The sequence below is a fragment of the Larimichthys crocea genome, chromosome XIII (assembly GCF_000972845.2).
Source record: "Larimichthys crocea isolate SSNF chromosome XIII, L_crocea_2.0, whole genome shotgun sequence".
NCBI lineage: Eukaryota > Metazoa > Chordata > Actinopteri > Sciaenidae > Larimichthys > Larimichthys crocea.
In genome coordinates this window covers 6,217,411-6,230,483 of record NC_040023.1, presented here as the reverse complement: position 1 = coordinate 6,230,483, position 13,073 = coordinate 6,217,411, and the positions used below count along the sequence as shown (strand labels likewise).

At 41.6% G+C, this 13,073-nt stretch overlaps 1 protein-coding gene across 2 annotated transcripts in view; it reads right to left on the bottom strand.

Annotated features, from left to right (window-relative positions):
- Positions 1-12,278, bottom strand: part of LOC104935335 (septin-7) — a 34,565-nt gene extending 22,287 nt beyond the window's left edge. For both annotated transcript variants that reach the window (XM_010751163.3, XM_010751164.3), the window contains exons 1-3: positions 12,124-12,278; positions 12,029-12,030; positions 5,962-6,064 (exon numbers count right to left, since the gene is read on the bottom strand). In XM_010751163.3, coding sequence (XP_010749465.1) covers positions 5,962-6,064; positions 12,029-12,030; positions 12,124-12,163 — 145 coding nt within the window. In that variant the 5' untranslated portion in view covers positions 12,164-12,278. The remainder of the gene's footprint in view (positions 1-5,961; positions 6,065-12,028; positions 12,031-12,123) is intronic.
- Positions 12,279-13,073: the final 795 nt, after the last annotated feature.

Sequence of the window (13,073 nt, the reverse complement as noted above, 5' to 3'; positions counted from 1 at the left end):
AATGTTTGGTAGTTTTGAGCAGGGCTGAAGTTGATTTATGCAGAAAAAAATATTAATTTGTAAAGTGTTATAACAGCTCTGTTGATCTATTTAAATGTTTATAATTTGAGTCAGACACATCTTTGGATCAGTTTAATTACTGAATACGAAAGTGTCATGTAGCGTCACTGTTTCCACTGAGCTTAATATATTTCAGAGAAGTAATAATCTTTGTCTATTTTCTTCAGGCGAGGCTGGTTGCTTCCACTGCAAGGACCTCCGTTACAGGGAGGTTTACAGATCTTGCTGTCAGCACTACATGGCATGGTCACTAATTACATGCAAACCCTTGGCTTTCAATGTGATCCTGTCAGATTTTTAGCCAGACATGCTAATGTTATTAGCTGAGTTTAGAGCAGCCAATCTGTCATCCAACTTTTGCTCTTGTGTTTTTAGTCAAATTAAACCATCAACATATAAACTGACACCAAAAAAAAAAAATCAAATCAAGACCAATTTTGATCATTTATAAAAAGAAAAACGCCAGATACTGCTTCCAGCCTCTTAAATGTAGTTACTTGCTGCTTTTCTATGTTTTAATGTTTTATATCACTGTAAATTGAATATTTTGTGGTTAGTGAACAAGAAATTAAAGAGGCCAACTTTGACTCTGAAAAGTTATGAATTGTATAAAAGTTTGTACAAGAGCTTTTGGAGCTGCAATATTCACAAACATTTCTGTGAAAACCTTGGAGGGGCTGACTGTGGTAATCTAATACCATCAGCAGTGTGCCTGTTGAGATTGGGTTGAGTGGAGGGCAACAAGGAGCTGCTGAACAAAAGCTTCAGTGTGAGAGAAGAGGCAGTCATACGCCGGGCTGGCACTGCAGCCAGAGAGCTGCTCCTGACCTTTACAAGTGGCCGGGGCCAACACGGGCCACTGCTGCCAACAACTCAGCCACTCAACGCTTCATGAATAGGGGTGGAGGACGGCGAGATGAAGAAAACATCACACAAAAGGATCCTTCACTCAACGTGCTCTTGGAGTCATAAATATTTTCCTATGCGGGTAGAGTCACATTTATCTTGCAATCTGAAACAGAAATGTTTCAGCGATTGTTGCTGGTCTGTGATGAAACACGCGAGACTGCTGTAAACATTTCTTGAAGGCTGAAAGGGAACGGAGGAACTCTTGTGCACTGAAGGCTGATGGGTACCCAAAGAGGAGGGCTGTGGTTATGTGCAAAACTGTGGGTGAAATATGTGATAAAAAATGTCAGCTTGAATTAAGGAAGCTAAGAGCTAACAAGAACAGCAGGACCAAGGAGGAGCGAGCGGGATCCAGGTCTGGGCTTCAGTGTTTAGGAGAGGAGAGATGAGAAGCTCTGGTTACAAAAAGCTCATCAAACTCAGAGTTATGATGGTCATGGCGGTGGCGGCGGCGGTGGTGGTGGGCTTAGTGAAGATGCTGATCATGTTTGGTCAGAGCTGTGGCTGTTTGTTTGGGATGGGAGGGAGCCATGAAATGTGCCACAAAACTGAACCAGACGATAATTTGCTTTGACTGACTTGAAATATATTCACCGCCCCCACATGAAGTCTGACCCTTTACCCACAACTGACACAAAACTGCCTTATAATATTCAGCGATGGGAGTGAGTGAACTGCAAGAGAAAAAAGTTTAATGTTCAATCAAAATTTTCATGTTTTGTGAGTTGAATTCAAGTACTTTTCAAGCACTTTTCAAGGTACCTGGATCAAACATTTCCAGACCTTTGAAGTCTTTATCGTCACATGTAAATTGAACCAATTCACACGGCCACATCTGTCCACATCGGTTCGAGTCCGGGTGAGGACTTGGTTGCATGTCACCCCCCCTTTTTTCCTCCCTTCATCCCTCCCTCTCCACTCTGTTCTGTCTATTTAAGACAAAAACACTGCAGATAGAACATGTTGTGCTCTGTAATTAGTTAAATTGTCCAAACTATAATTTTTAATAGGGTTGTTCCAGAATTAAAACCGTGGAAGTATATATTTTTCTCTGGTTTGGACTGATGTTTTGAATATTTGAGGACACCCAAACCAGACTACACTTTGATAACAACCTATGTCGAGTCTCCAGTTTCACCTCTGCTTAGCACTTTTACTGACATTAAACATGATCGCCATAAATGGTGTGAAAACATTTAGATTTCCACACACTGAAGGAAAGTGTGCTGCCTAATTATGATTCAGTAATTACACCCCGATGATCTGTGGGTCTTACTAACAACGCTGTCAGCAAAGGGGCGATCATGCAGAGGAAGGCGTGCACCGGTTCAGGAGCGGTTAAGCTGACCTCACTCGCATTCAGCGGCATGGCGGAGAGTTTCCAGCGGCGGGAAACTAAGGTGAAGAAACAGGGTGTGCACGGTGCTGCTCGGGCCTCTTTTTCCATTAAGCTTCATCCTATTTCCATTACAGTTTTCCAGCCATGTCATTTTAAGACAAGAGTTCCTTTGTAGCTAAAAAATGCTTCAACTTTCAATCACTCTGACGTCTCCATGCTATTTTAGAGTTTCATTAAATCCTCCATGCCAGCTAATTGAAGCGGGATATATAAAGCAGCCGTTACAGCTGGGGCATCCTGACTTGCAGCACCAGAGGAAGACCACTCTCACTGAGCCAGCCCGCCAAAGCCGAGGCCCGCCGGCTCGCTGCTCGGCTCACTCGGCAGCCAACACACTTCCTTTAAAGGAAATTTCCAGCAGCTGTGTAAACCATGGGGGTTTATTCAAAAAGGCACTTCCCACTGCACACAAGAGGCTGGTGGAGGGGAAGCAGGAAAAGTTTGGCTTGTGAGAGGCAGCCCACGTTAAGGTTAATTCATCTGACAGGGCTAATAATGTGCAGGTCTGTTCGTTTGTCAAAAAGGGAAATTCTGTGCTCGACGTTATCGTTTGAAAGCAGTCACTACTCTGTGTTTATGAATGGGACTTTCCCTTCCCAGGAGACAGTAAACATTTAACAAGTCTCGAGCACGACAAAAGTGTTACAACGTATGTATCTGTTGGCACAGCCATCAATTTCCTTCTGCTGCCTGTGTCGGATTTCATCTCCTTCTCCTAAAAGCCTCCCTTTTGTTTATGCGATGGCATTCTTTCCTTAAAAAAAAAAGAAAAAAAAGAAGTGGTACAACAGAGCTCATTCAACTCTCACTGTCGACCAGGATCAAACACAATGAGCTCCGGCTGCCGTGGCCAACACCAAGGTCAGCTCCTGCCAATGTGCAAATCACTGCCAAATATTGACTTTGACCAACAAATGGCTCTGGCCCACTTTCACTTGTTCTCTAACAATAGCCATCCCCCCCACTACATCCACGCTAACACTGATGTATGCTTAAAGTCTGGCTTCTGAGAGGGAACATACTGACTTATAAAACAGGATCCATTGATTCGCCACACTCTTCCACAGTGGTGAACTGAGCTCAAATCAGTTTGATTTTTTATTTTAAAAAAAGATACAAAAAAAAGACGTTCCCAAGCATAGAAACAGATCAGTGTTGAATCACATGTCTAACTCTTGGCTTGTTCTCTACACGTCCCTTGAACATTGCAACGGATGCTTGGACCGCTTAACTGCAACTCCAGACTTTAGTGTTTTTGGTGCTTGTGTATGTGTGCATGTATAATTTGTTAAAAGTGTGTAACCATTTATAGATTCCCTCTGTCAGACCTTTTTTTTTTACCATGTACTTTCTATCCAGATGTAACCTCCAAACAAGCTCAATGAGCTTGGGTTTGTAATCAATGTTGACAAAAATCGATGACCAAATTAGTTGGCAACATGTTTACTTATCGATTATTTGGTGGCTCATTGGGCTGTTGTTCACTTCACTCCAGTAAGCGATCTCTAAAGCCATCATTCAGTAGTACGATCGAACAATCATGCAAGGGCAACAAATTCACGTCCAAAAACCTCCAAAGAGGGTGAGAATTTCACTCTTTGGCCAAAAAGTTTGTGAACCAAAATATTTGCAGAGCTGGCCTTGCCTGGTATGGATCACATCAGTTATGCTGGATTATCTGAAGAGGAGCAACATCAGCTCTTTGATGAAGACCTGCCTCAACGAGCTAGTTGTTGGATTGTTAATAGGTTGAATCTAGATTAATCTGAATGATGAGTTTGTTTGATCTTGTTCGAACCAGGCTCTCAACTTACATCATTTATTGTGAAACTAGGCAAATAGAGGGGCAACATTTCCTCAGAACGCAGGAAAGTTCATTAAAGATGGATTCTGATTCTGGTTAGCTCCGTTGGTAGAGAGCGTGCTACCATGTACGAAAACTCAATTGAACCCTGTGCTGCTGTTCCAACCTGTAGCCCTTCACTGCATGTGTCTCTCCTGTCACTCCTCTTCGGCTGTCTATGTCAAATAAAGCTTGAAAAGCCCCCAAAACATCTTTAAAAGTGTCTAGGATTTAGTGGGATTTAGGGGAGGAGTCGCAGATTTCAACTGAAGACCACTCGCCTCACTCTGCTGTTCCAAGGATGAAGGAGAAATTACAGCGGCCATAAAAAAAACACAATAAGTCCTATCTGAAGCCAGTGTTTGATTTGTACAATCATGGAAAGTTTCAGGCTAATATACACTAATGAAAACATAGTTATACTTATTGTATTCTATTTCTGCCAATAAATTCTTTTAAATGTTACACACTGGACCTTTAAAAGTTTATAAAATTAAGTATTACATCTTTATTGTCAAGCTAAATTTAAAAGCAATCCAAATAGTCGATTATTCATTTAAATAAATCGATATATTAGGTTTAGTTGCAGTCCTAGTGCAGACTAGTTGTGTATGTAGTTATAAGCACATAATAAAAAGACAAAAGTTTTATTAATTCCTGGTGTGCTCATAGTTTCCATAAAGCATCAGCAGCCTGGTTTCCACCCTATTTATTTTAAAATGCTGTAACGTCTACAGTGAAAACAGTGCAGTGTAAGATAAAGTCCTTCTTGCTTCACAGCTGTCTCTGTCTGAAATATGCCAGCAGAAATTCCATCATATCTCATAAATACCAGAACTGGCGGGTCCCCAGTGGGTAAATGTGGTCTACAACACTACCATCAACCCCTCAAAAATGATGGAAAAGCACACACTATCTGACGCTTCATCTACTCCAGCGTGACACCCACTTGACTTTGCCAATTACCCCCGCTACTATAATTACAAGCTGCACACAAAATTGCCATATAACAGCCTCTTTCCTGAGAGCGCACAGCGAGGGGGGAAACTCCAGGGTGTGACTACATGAGCGCAGCCAGAAGGGAGGAGGGTAATCTGATTGTCATGGAGACCGGCTCTTAAGCCCTTGGAGGCAGGTAAGCACTGAAAAAGCCACGGGACAGGATGTGACATCAGAGCAGGCATTCAAGAGCGGCTTCCTGCTCAGGTACCGTCGGATAACATGCATACAGCGGAGAAAGGAAGGGTTCTGTGGGTGCGCCTCTCTTCGAATCAGCTGCTCGGGCTTTGACTTTGGCTGCATGAATGGAATGACAGGAAACCTCCTCCCACCACACAATCCAACACACACACACACACCCACACACACACACACGCAGCAGGAGTGGACTGCTGAATGGCAAACATTTGTTTTAAATATGGTTTCCCGGAGTCTTGTTTAACATGCGACTTATCCCTCTCAACAAAAACTATCTCTAATGTGTTTGGGCAGCCAGCTGCTAGCGCTTTCGGCCCTGACGTTTTCCGTGAAACTCAATCCGGCTCCACACATGTACAGTAGGAGCTACAAATTCGAACATGGGGGCTGATTTACATTTTATCAACATCTTTTAAGACTTTCACACTTGAATAAGGAGACATATTGAGAAACAGTTGCCTCCTCTGTGTTTGTTATCCTCACATGAATGACTGATTGTGTCACAGACCGAGGAGAGGCAACGATGTTGAACGACGAAAAGAGAATTACTCACCCACAACCATGAGTGTGAACTCAAAACCTCTCTTCACAGATTTTCTGTAAACTTGGTTGGGTAGATTGGCAAAGCCCACATAGCCCTCCAGGTTCTTCTGTTGCTGTGGACGAAAAAATAAAACAACACAGCTGATGAGGAAAACCGCAGAATACTATTTTGTTACCACAGTAATATAAATAAATGAATAATAAATAAAGTTATGTGAAGGCACTCTAATGTTGAGTGGATGTACAGTGCTACTTTTTAACTGAGTGAATGAACCTTTATATCCAAATACGTAACAATATGGATCATGGGGCTGAAAATCAATTAATTAAGGGCACATTCAGACAGGATCAGGCACTATGACGATTTGCCTGGCGGTTTGTGGAGGTGTGTCTATTTGTGTTGAACGTAACCGCTGTAAAACAATAAGGAAATCACTTTTTATTTCACAGATTAACCGGCTTTATCGTATTTTTTTTCTCTTGACCACTGCTTGCTTTCACTCTCTGTGTCTATCGGACACAATCCAAATGAAACTTCTTTGTGTCACTATTTTGCAACATAAATTGCAAGCCAGACACAAGATTTATAATCACAGGTAGAGTATGAACAACAAACTGATTGTATTTATGAGCGTTTGGTGAAGAGTGAGTCATTTTTACTACAATCTGTGCGTCCCAGAGGCCCTGCAGGCTGATAAGAAACGAGCAGAGTACTTACAGCTGTTTTGGAGAGCAGACAGGTCGACAAGATGACCGAAGGCGGCAGGTCCATGAGTCACGAACAAACCCAGAGAGAAAAGAAAGCAGAGGAAGAAATTAGCAATTCCATTCTAGCTCTAACAACTAATGATAATCGACTAATTTGATCAATATACATAAATACAGGGAATATACTGTATGTCTAGTGTTACTTTAGGCACAACAGTGAGCCTGAAACACAGCAGATATAAAACACAGATGTACTCTGAGTCTTTTTTTATACGTCTCTATTCACCAGTTAACAGATGTGAGACATCCAACAATATCGGTCTTTTCTTAAATATTACAGCAGCAGCTTTGGAGGTATTTTTCTGCTCGGACAGAAGTCAGTTGACATTTGTAAAAAAAAATAACAGTGTTTCCCCGAGCTCTTTATAACAGTCACCTCCACTAACATCAGAAGAGATTAATATACACATTTATGAATACAAACTTGAAAGCAGGTACAGGGAGTGCTATTTTAGCCGACTTTGCTGTTTCTTATGAAATACTGGATAGTTTTACCTTCTTAAAATTTTCAAACAAAGCAGTCATTCATTGGAGTGTGCGTACTGTTAACAGTTTGTGTTTGTAATATGGATATTCACATTATTTGTGAATTCTCTCTCTGAAATGGGCATTCAAATTAAAATAACTGACTTCCAGTTATATTTACAGGTGTTTCTATTATCTTGTCCACCCCATTCATAGTCATATCTTTTAGCTTTAGAGAGGTATGCATTCATGCTAATATACTGGTATCAACATGTTTATGTTTTTGTTAAAGCAACACTGTGTAGGTCGTAACTTTGAGCTCCGGATCAGGAGACGAGCTTAACACAACCAACAATTTTGCTGATTTTGGTCCAAATTGATCATATTTTAAATGGAGAAAATGTTTTCTGTTTTCCTCGACTCCACCTCGAGTTTCCTGATGTGCAGAAAGCTTCGCTTGTTGCTAAAGTAAGTTAACAGGAATACTGCTACACCGCTGACAAAGGAGCTTTGGACCGCGGGGAGGTGGAGGAGGTTTTAGTCTGGAGATATCGTGCCAGAATCAGAGGTGGGCAAACAGGCAATGTAACCCAGCAGCCTCTGCGGTAATGACAGATAATAAGTAATGTAATCAGTGTGTTTTCCCCGCATTGGGATATATGACAAGCAAAGGGGTTTACATTATATGTGGGGAGGATGTGTGAGAGTGAGGGATGAACCGGCTACCAGCTGGACATCCATTTTATCATCTGTTAGACTCCCACGTTAACCAGCTCAGCTCAGTTTGTAGAGGAAGCCCTGACAGATATCAGAGACCGTTAGCACATCACATTACTGCGGCACTATGTCAGACCTACAGTGGAGCGACTGTACAGCATCACTGAGCAGTTATATCCCGTGTGTTTATAGGAGCTGTCATCGGTTAATCTTCAACGCTTAAGATGATGAGTCCTCCAGTCGTATAGGTCTAAAACACACACACACACGCAAACACACTTCTGACAGACTACCGGCATCCCTGTCTCCTAACTGCTTCCTGTGGTGGACACAGTTGACGAAGAGCAGAGCAGTCAAACATTCAGCCTGAAACAATGTGCTGCAAACATAACCTCGTCTCTCATGTGATACACACATAAAACTCACAGAAACACTGAAGTCAGGACATTTGAAGTTGAAAGCTCTGGTCTACCTCGCACTGTGACGTGCAACACTGAACTCTCACGTTACAAAAAAAAGCATCCGCGGCGGCTGTGCAGCTGTGTGTTGCTTTGTGGGTAAGGTGCTATTATCTACCAGAGAGGTGTCACGTAAACGGACGCTATGTTTCAGGCGAACTGTCACCACGTATGTGCACAATTTAGAAAATAGCTCGCTGAATTTGGGTCAGTTTGTGCATCGGTTTTAGTTACAGGCCCGGCAAGTCAAATCGACTTCTCATCGTGCAGATGAGAATTAAAACGAGGAGAGGCGTTAATTAAAAAGGAAGGCAGGGCTCGTTTAAAAGCAGCATTGACTAGATAATTATGACAGCATTGTCAAAAGGTGGAGCAGGAACACTTTCACAGACAAATGAAATCACTGCAGGAAAGTGATGCGACAGTAACAGACAGAGTAATGCACGCTGCACTGTGCTGTTTGCTCAACTGCCGGAAACAATGTGGTGAGCCTCCAGGAAGCTGGGGTTACAAGGAGGTCCAACTGGCTCAGAGGCAGGACTGTGTGAGCACCCAGTATGAATTCAACAGCAGAGAGGATACCAGTGTTTTCTGAATTCCTTCCCACGACCTTAGCACGGGCTCAGACATTTCATGCATCATCCCACACTGTTCAGTCTTCCAAACTTTCTCTGTTGATACGACTTGGCTCCGGTCACACCGCTTCTGAAAAAACGTCCACAATTAGATTTTTTTCCACTCGTACGGGAATAGACGGTTTGATGAAGAGCTCGCAGCAAACCGAGAAGCTAAAGCGGAGATGTTTTCACATTTTACAACAGCTCAATACAAAAATGTTAAAAATGTTTGTTTGCTTGAGTAGCTCAATACAAAAATGTTAAAAATGTTTGTTTGCTTGAGTGATTTCAGCTGATTCAGTCTACGAGCCCGAGCTCAGATGAGCCTGATTAGTCTGACATCATAAAGATCAGTCAGTTTTAATCACATGTCCCTGCATGCAATCTTCTTCTTCTGCAACATATGCAGCCCAGCTTCATCTCATGAAAACATGTTTCATAAGCAGGTGTAATTGATGCTCTAGTTAGTGGGACTAGCTGTGGCTAATTATCAGCCTTGTACGGCAAGAACAGTGAATGCAGACCATGGATGTATTAAGGAGAACTAGATATAGTGTTGGGGTGTCCATTGTTTCTTACTGAAGCTCCTGCAGCGGAGTATGAATCCAAAAGAAGTTTGATTTCAGATTTCCGGGTATGAAATGACTCAGCTCTTCCACACTGTGCAGTCTATAGAGCAAGCTAGAGACTTCTATCAGCCGTGCAGTCTAACTAACCGTCGGTTTGGCCCTTTGCTAACGTAAAAATGGGAATAAAATGATTTAATAGTGCAGCTTTTCTCAACTTTCAACATGTTACTGGACCAAAAGTTTTTTAAACAGCAGTTGTGATGCTCAAAGAAATGATCCACCGTTTTACAGCAGCTCCTTTCACAATGCAAGCTCATGGGGGGAAAAGTCTATTTAGGCCTATTTGTTGTCAGTACACAGTTTGGCCAATCGACTTCAAAGCCCGGCACTCTTCCTGAGGGTTTAGTGCAACCTTGGACAAAGTTGACCTTATGCCAACGGGTAACAGTGACTCACTAGGAATCAGCATAATGATGCTAAAATTAGATTTTTAAGGGTACACTGAGTTACACAATTGTAATTGCTATCATAAAACACAATGACTCTCAAAGTAATGAAAAAGAAGGTCTTTTTGGTTAAACAATCACTTCATTACAATATTATTTTTTAATAATAATAATAACGCAGTAGGATTAGCAAAGTGAGTGCTGTCAGTGTATGTTAACAGCATCCAAACGTGAAACACAAGTGACAATTTGAAACATAGTTGGCAGTTTGTGAAACATTTCCAATAACCAACAACAGATCACTTAAATTGACACCATGCACCTTTCAGTCACATGTGCAGATAATTGTCACCTCGCTGTGCTGCTTCACGGTAACTCAGCTCGGCTCAGCAGCATCGCAGCCTGCGTGCAACATACATTAGGCCCCTCACATGTGCGCTGCACTTGTCACATGAACAGATGTTTCACAACATCACATACTACAGAGCACACACTGTAGCACTGCATGAATCCTATGACCCCAAGGTTATATCACCGTGGGGGGTGTATTTGTCTCTGATACTCGCATCAAATCCTGTTGATCTCAGAGATTTTTGACAAATAATGAATAAATTAAATTATGCATACGATACAGTGTCTAAGTGTTCGCAACACAGCGTCCATAAATGTGATGTTTGTTTTATTTCTAGGCGTGCAACCGAGCCTAAATATAACACACAGTGCACATTTCAGGACACACTGAAGCTGACAATTTGCAACAGAGCAAACATTGCGAAACAGATGACTGTATCTATGTTTATAGAAAGATAATAAAATGGAGCTTGGACCACGTACGCTTAACAGACAAAAAAGTCCAAATCAGACGTGACACAAAAAAACACCACCGTGAAGACGAGGACAACCTGCAGGCTTACAAACCTAAAACTGGCCCGTGCACCAGCCTCTCACTACACATAGAGAAATGATAATAATGTATTAATGTAACACCTGAACAAACTGAGACCAAACACACACACACACACAGCTCGGTCATCGCAGATTCCCCCTCTGGTATTTCACAGCCACGCCATCTGACACTCACAGTCTGCCTGTGTCTGTCTGGCTGCATGCCTGACCTGCCCATCTGTGCTATGTCACTGCCACTATGCAAACAGCACAGACTACATGCCACTTGGCTCTGACTGCAAGATACCACCACCAGTACTACTTAATTACTGCATGTACTTGGTCAAACGCAGTATTCAAATCAAATCAAGACTGCTTTGATGACCAAATAGGTCTGTCAACCTCACATAGATCAACATGCTGTTAAAGCTAAAATGGAGACATACTTTTCAGTGCCTCTAACCTGTGGTGGATCAGCTAGCTCTCTCTCTCTCTCTTTGGCTATTCAATTGTGTTGTTTCTGGTTGAACAAAGCCAAACAGGCTAACCCGTTTTTTTAAATATCTTTGGTTGCAACAACAGCACAAATAATAAGCAGGCTTGGAGCCACTCACTCATGACACACACAGGAAACGCCAGGCTAAAAAAAAAAAAAAAAAACGTGTAAACCAGCAAAACCAGACAAAGTCCACCTTAACAAAACCCCATTCATAAAAGTGAAGACTGTGCTATAGCACACCTTAAACGTTGATTTAGCGTGACATAAATCACTTTAACACTCATTAATATTTGTTTGTTTCAATTCGGCATACGTTCAAAAAAACATTAAAATAGACTTATTCAACTTTTACACTTTCTAAAAACACCCTGACGTCCCCCTTAAAGTTAACACTGAAACACAGCATGCATGGTAAAGATTTAAATAGGTGCTAACACCTACACCGAAAAATTTTACCGGAAGACCACAACAATTTCCGATGTTAACGTTACCAAAAAGAAAGAAAAAAAAGGCGTTAAAAGGTTAAAGATTTTTTTATTTATTTGTTTAAAAGACGGTTTTGGTGAGAGGAGTTTACCCGGTGGAGGGCTAACGGCTTAAACGTTAAAACGGTTTATTTCGTGACGGTTACACATCGAATGTGTCCTCGAGACAGCTCAACTGTTTTTTAACGGTTAACTCGAGTCGTGGAAAGAGCGTAGGAAATAATGTTGTTTTATTTTTAAATTAAAAAAAGACTTAAACTCACCCATTATGCCGCCGTTCCCGTCTGTTTCTCCGCTTGACATTCCCTCTCTTCCCAAACTCAAGCGCTCGACTCTGTGAAGTAGTAGTAGTCGTAGTAGTAGTAGTAGTTGTCGTAGTAGTAGCTGTTAACTTTGGACTTACGCACATTATTGGGCGTAGTGGTATATGTGACTGACGCAAAGGACGTCAACGTAAAAAGCGTACGTGCCCATAGACATATATATATGTCTATGTACGTGCCCCTTGGAGAATAACGGCGGCGGTTTTGGGGCTTACATCTCGCGAGATTTTCTCTCAACTACCATTTGGAAATACGTCCTTTTCATTAAACTAATACTAATAATATTAATTAGGATAAAACTACTTAACTCAAACAGTGTGCGACGAGTAAAGCTTCGCAAAAACGACAATTAAAATTAATTAACGTACGTACGTATCGCGAAATCTCGCGAGATTTGACATAACATTCGAATTTCTTAACACTGATCATATTAATTAATTAACTGCAACTAAATTCAACCTCTATATAAAAGAAATACACTTAAACTTAGTTTAAATGTATACACACACCATACATGCTGCTGAAAGAGTGTAAGGGGAAATTAGACGGTCAACAGTGCCATCCAGAGGCTATTCAAATTAGTTACAATTTAGTTAGTACTTCTCATGGAAGGATGCATTTTGTGTTAAGATGAGTGTGTCCTGTGTAAAAGTGTGTTTGTATTAAGGCAGATACATTGGTGGTGTACCTGAATCCCCAGGATGAGGTTCAGAAGGGGATCCTTAAATGCTGATTAGAGATACAATGGAGGAGGTGCAGAGAAATGGGTTTCCAGATTAAGGTTGTATATTTCTATGTTGAACAAGATGGTCTGTGGTCTCCTTCGCCAACTTGTCATCTTCTGTGTATATTCACCTCCTTGCCTCTTGGTCCAGATGATCCATATCATA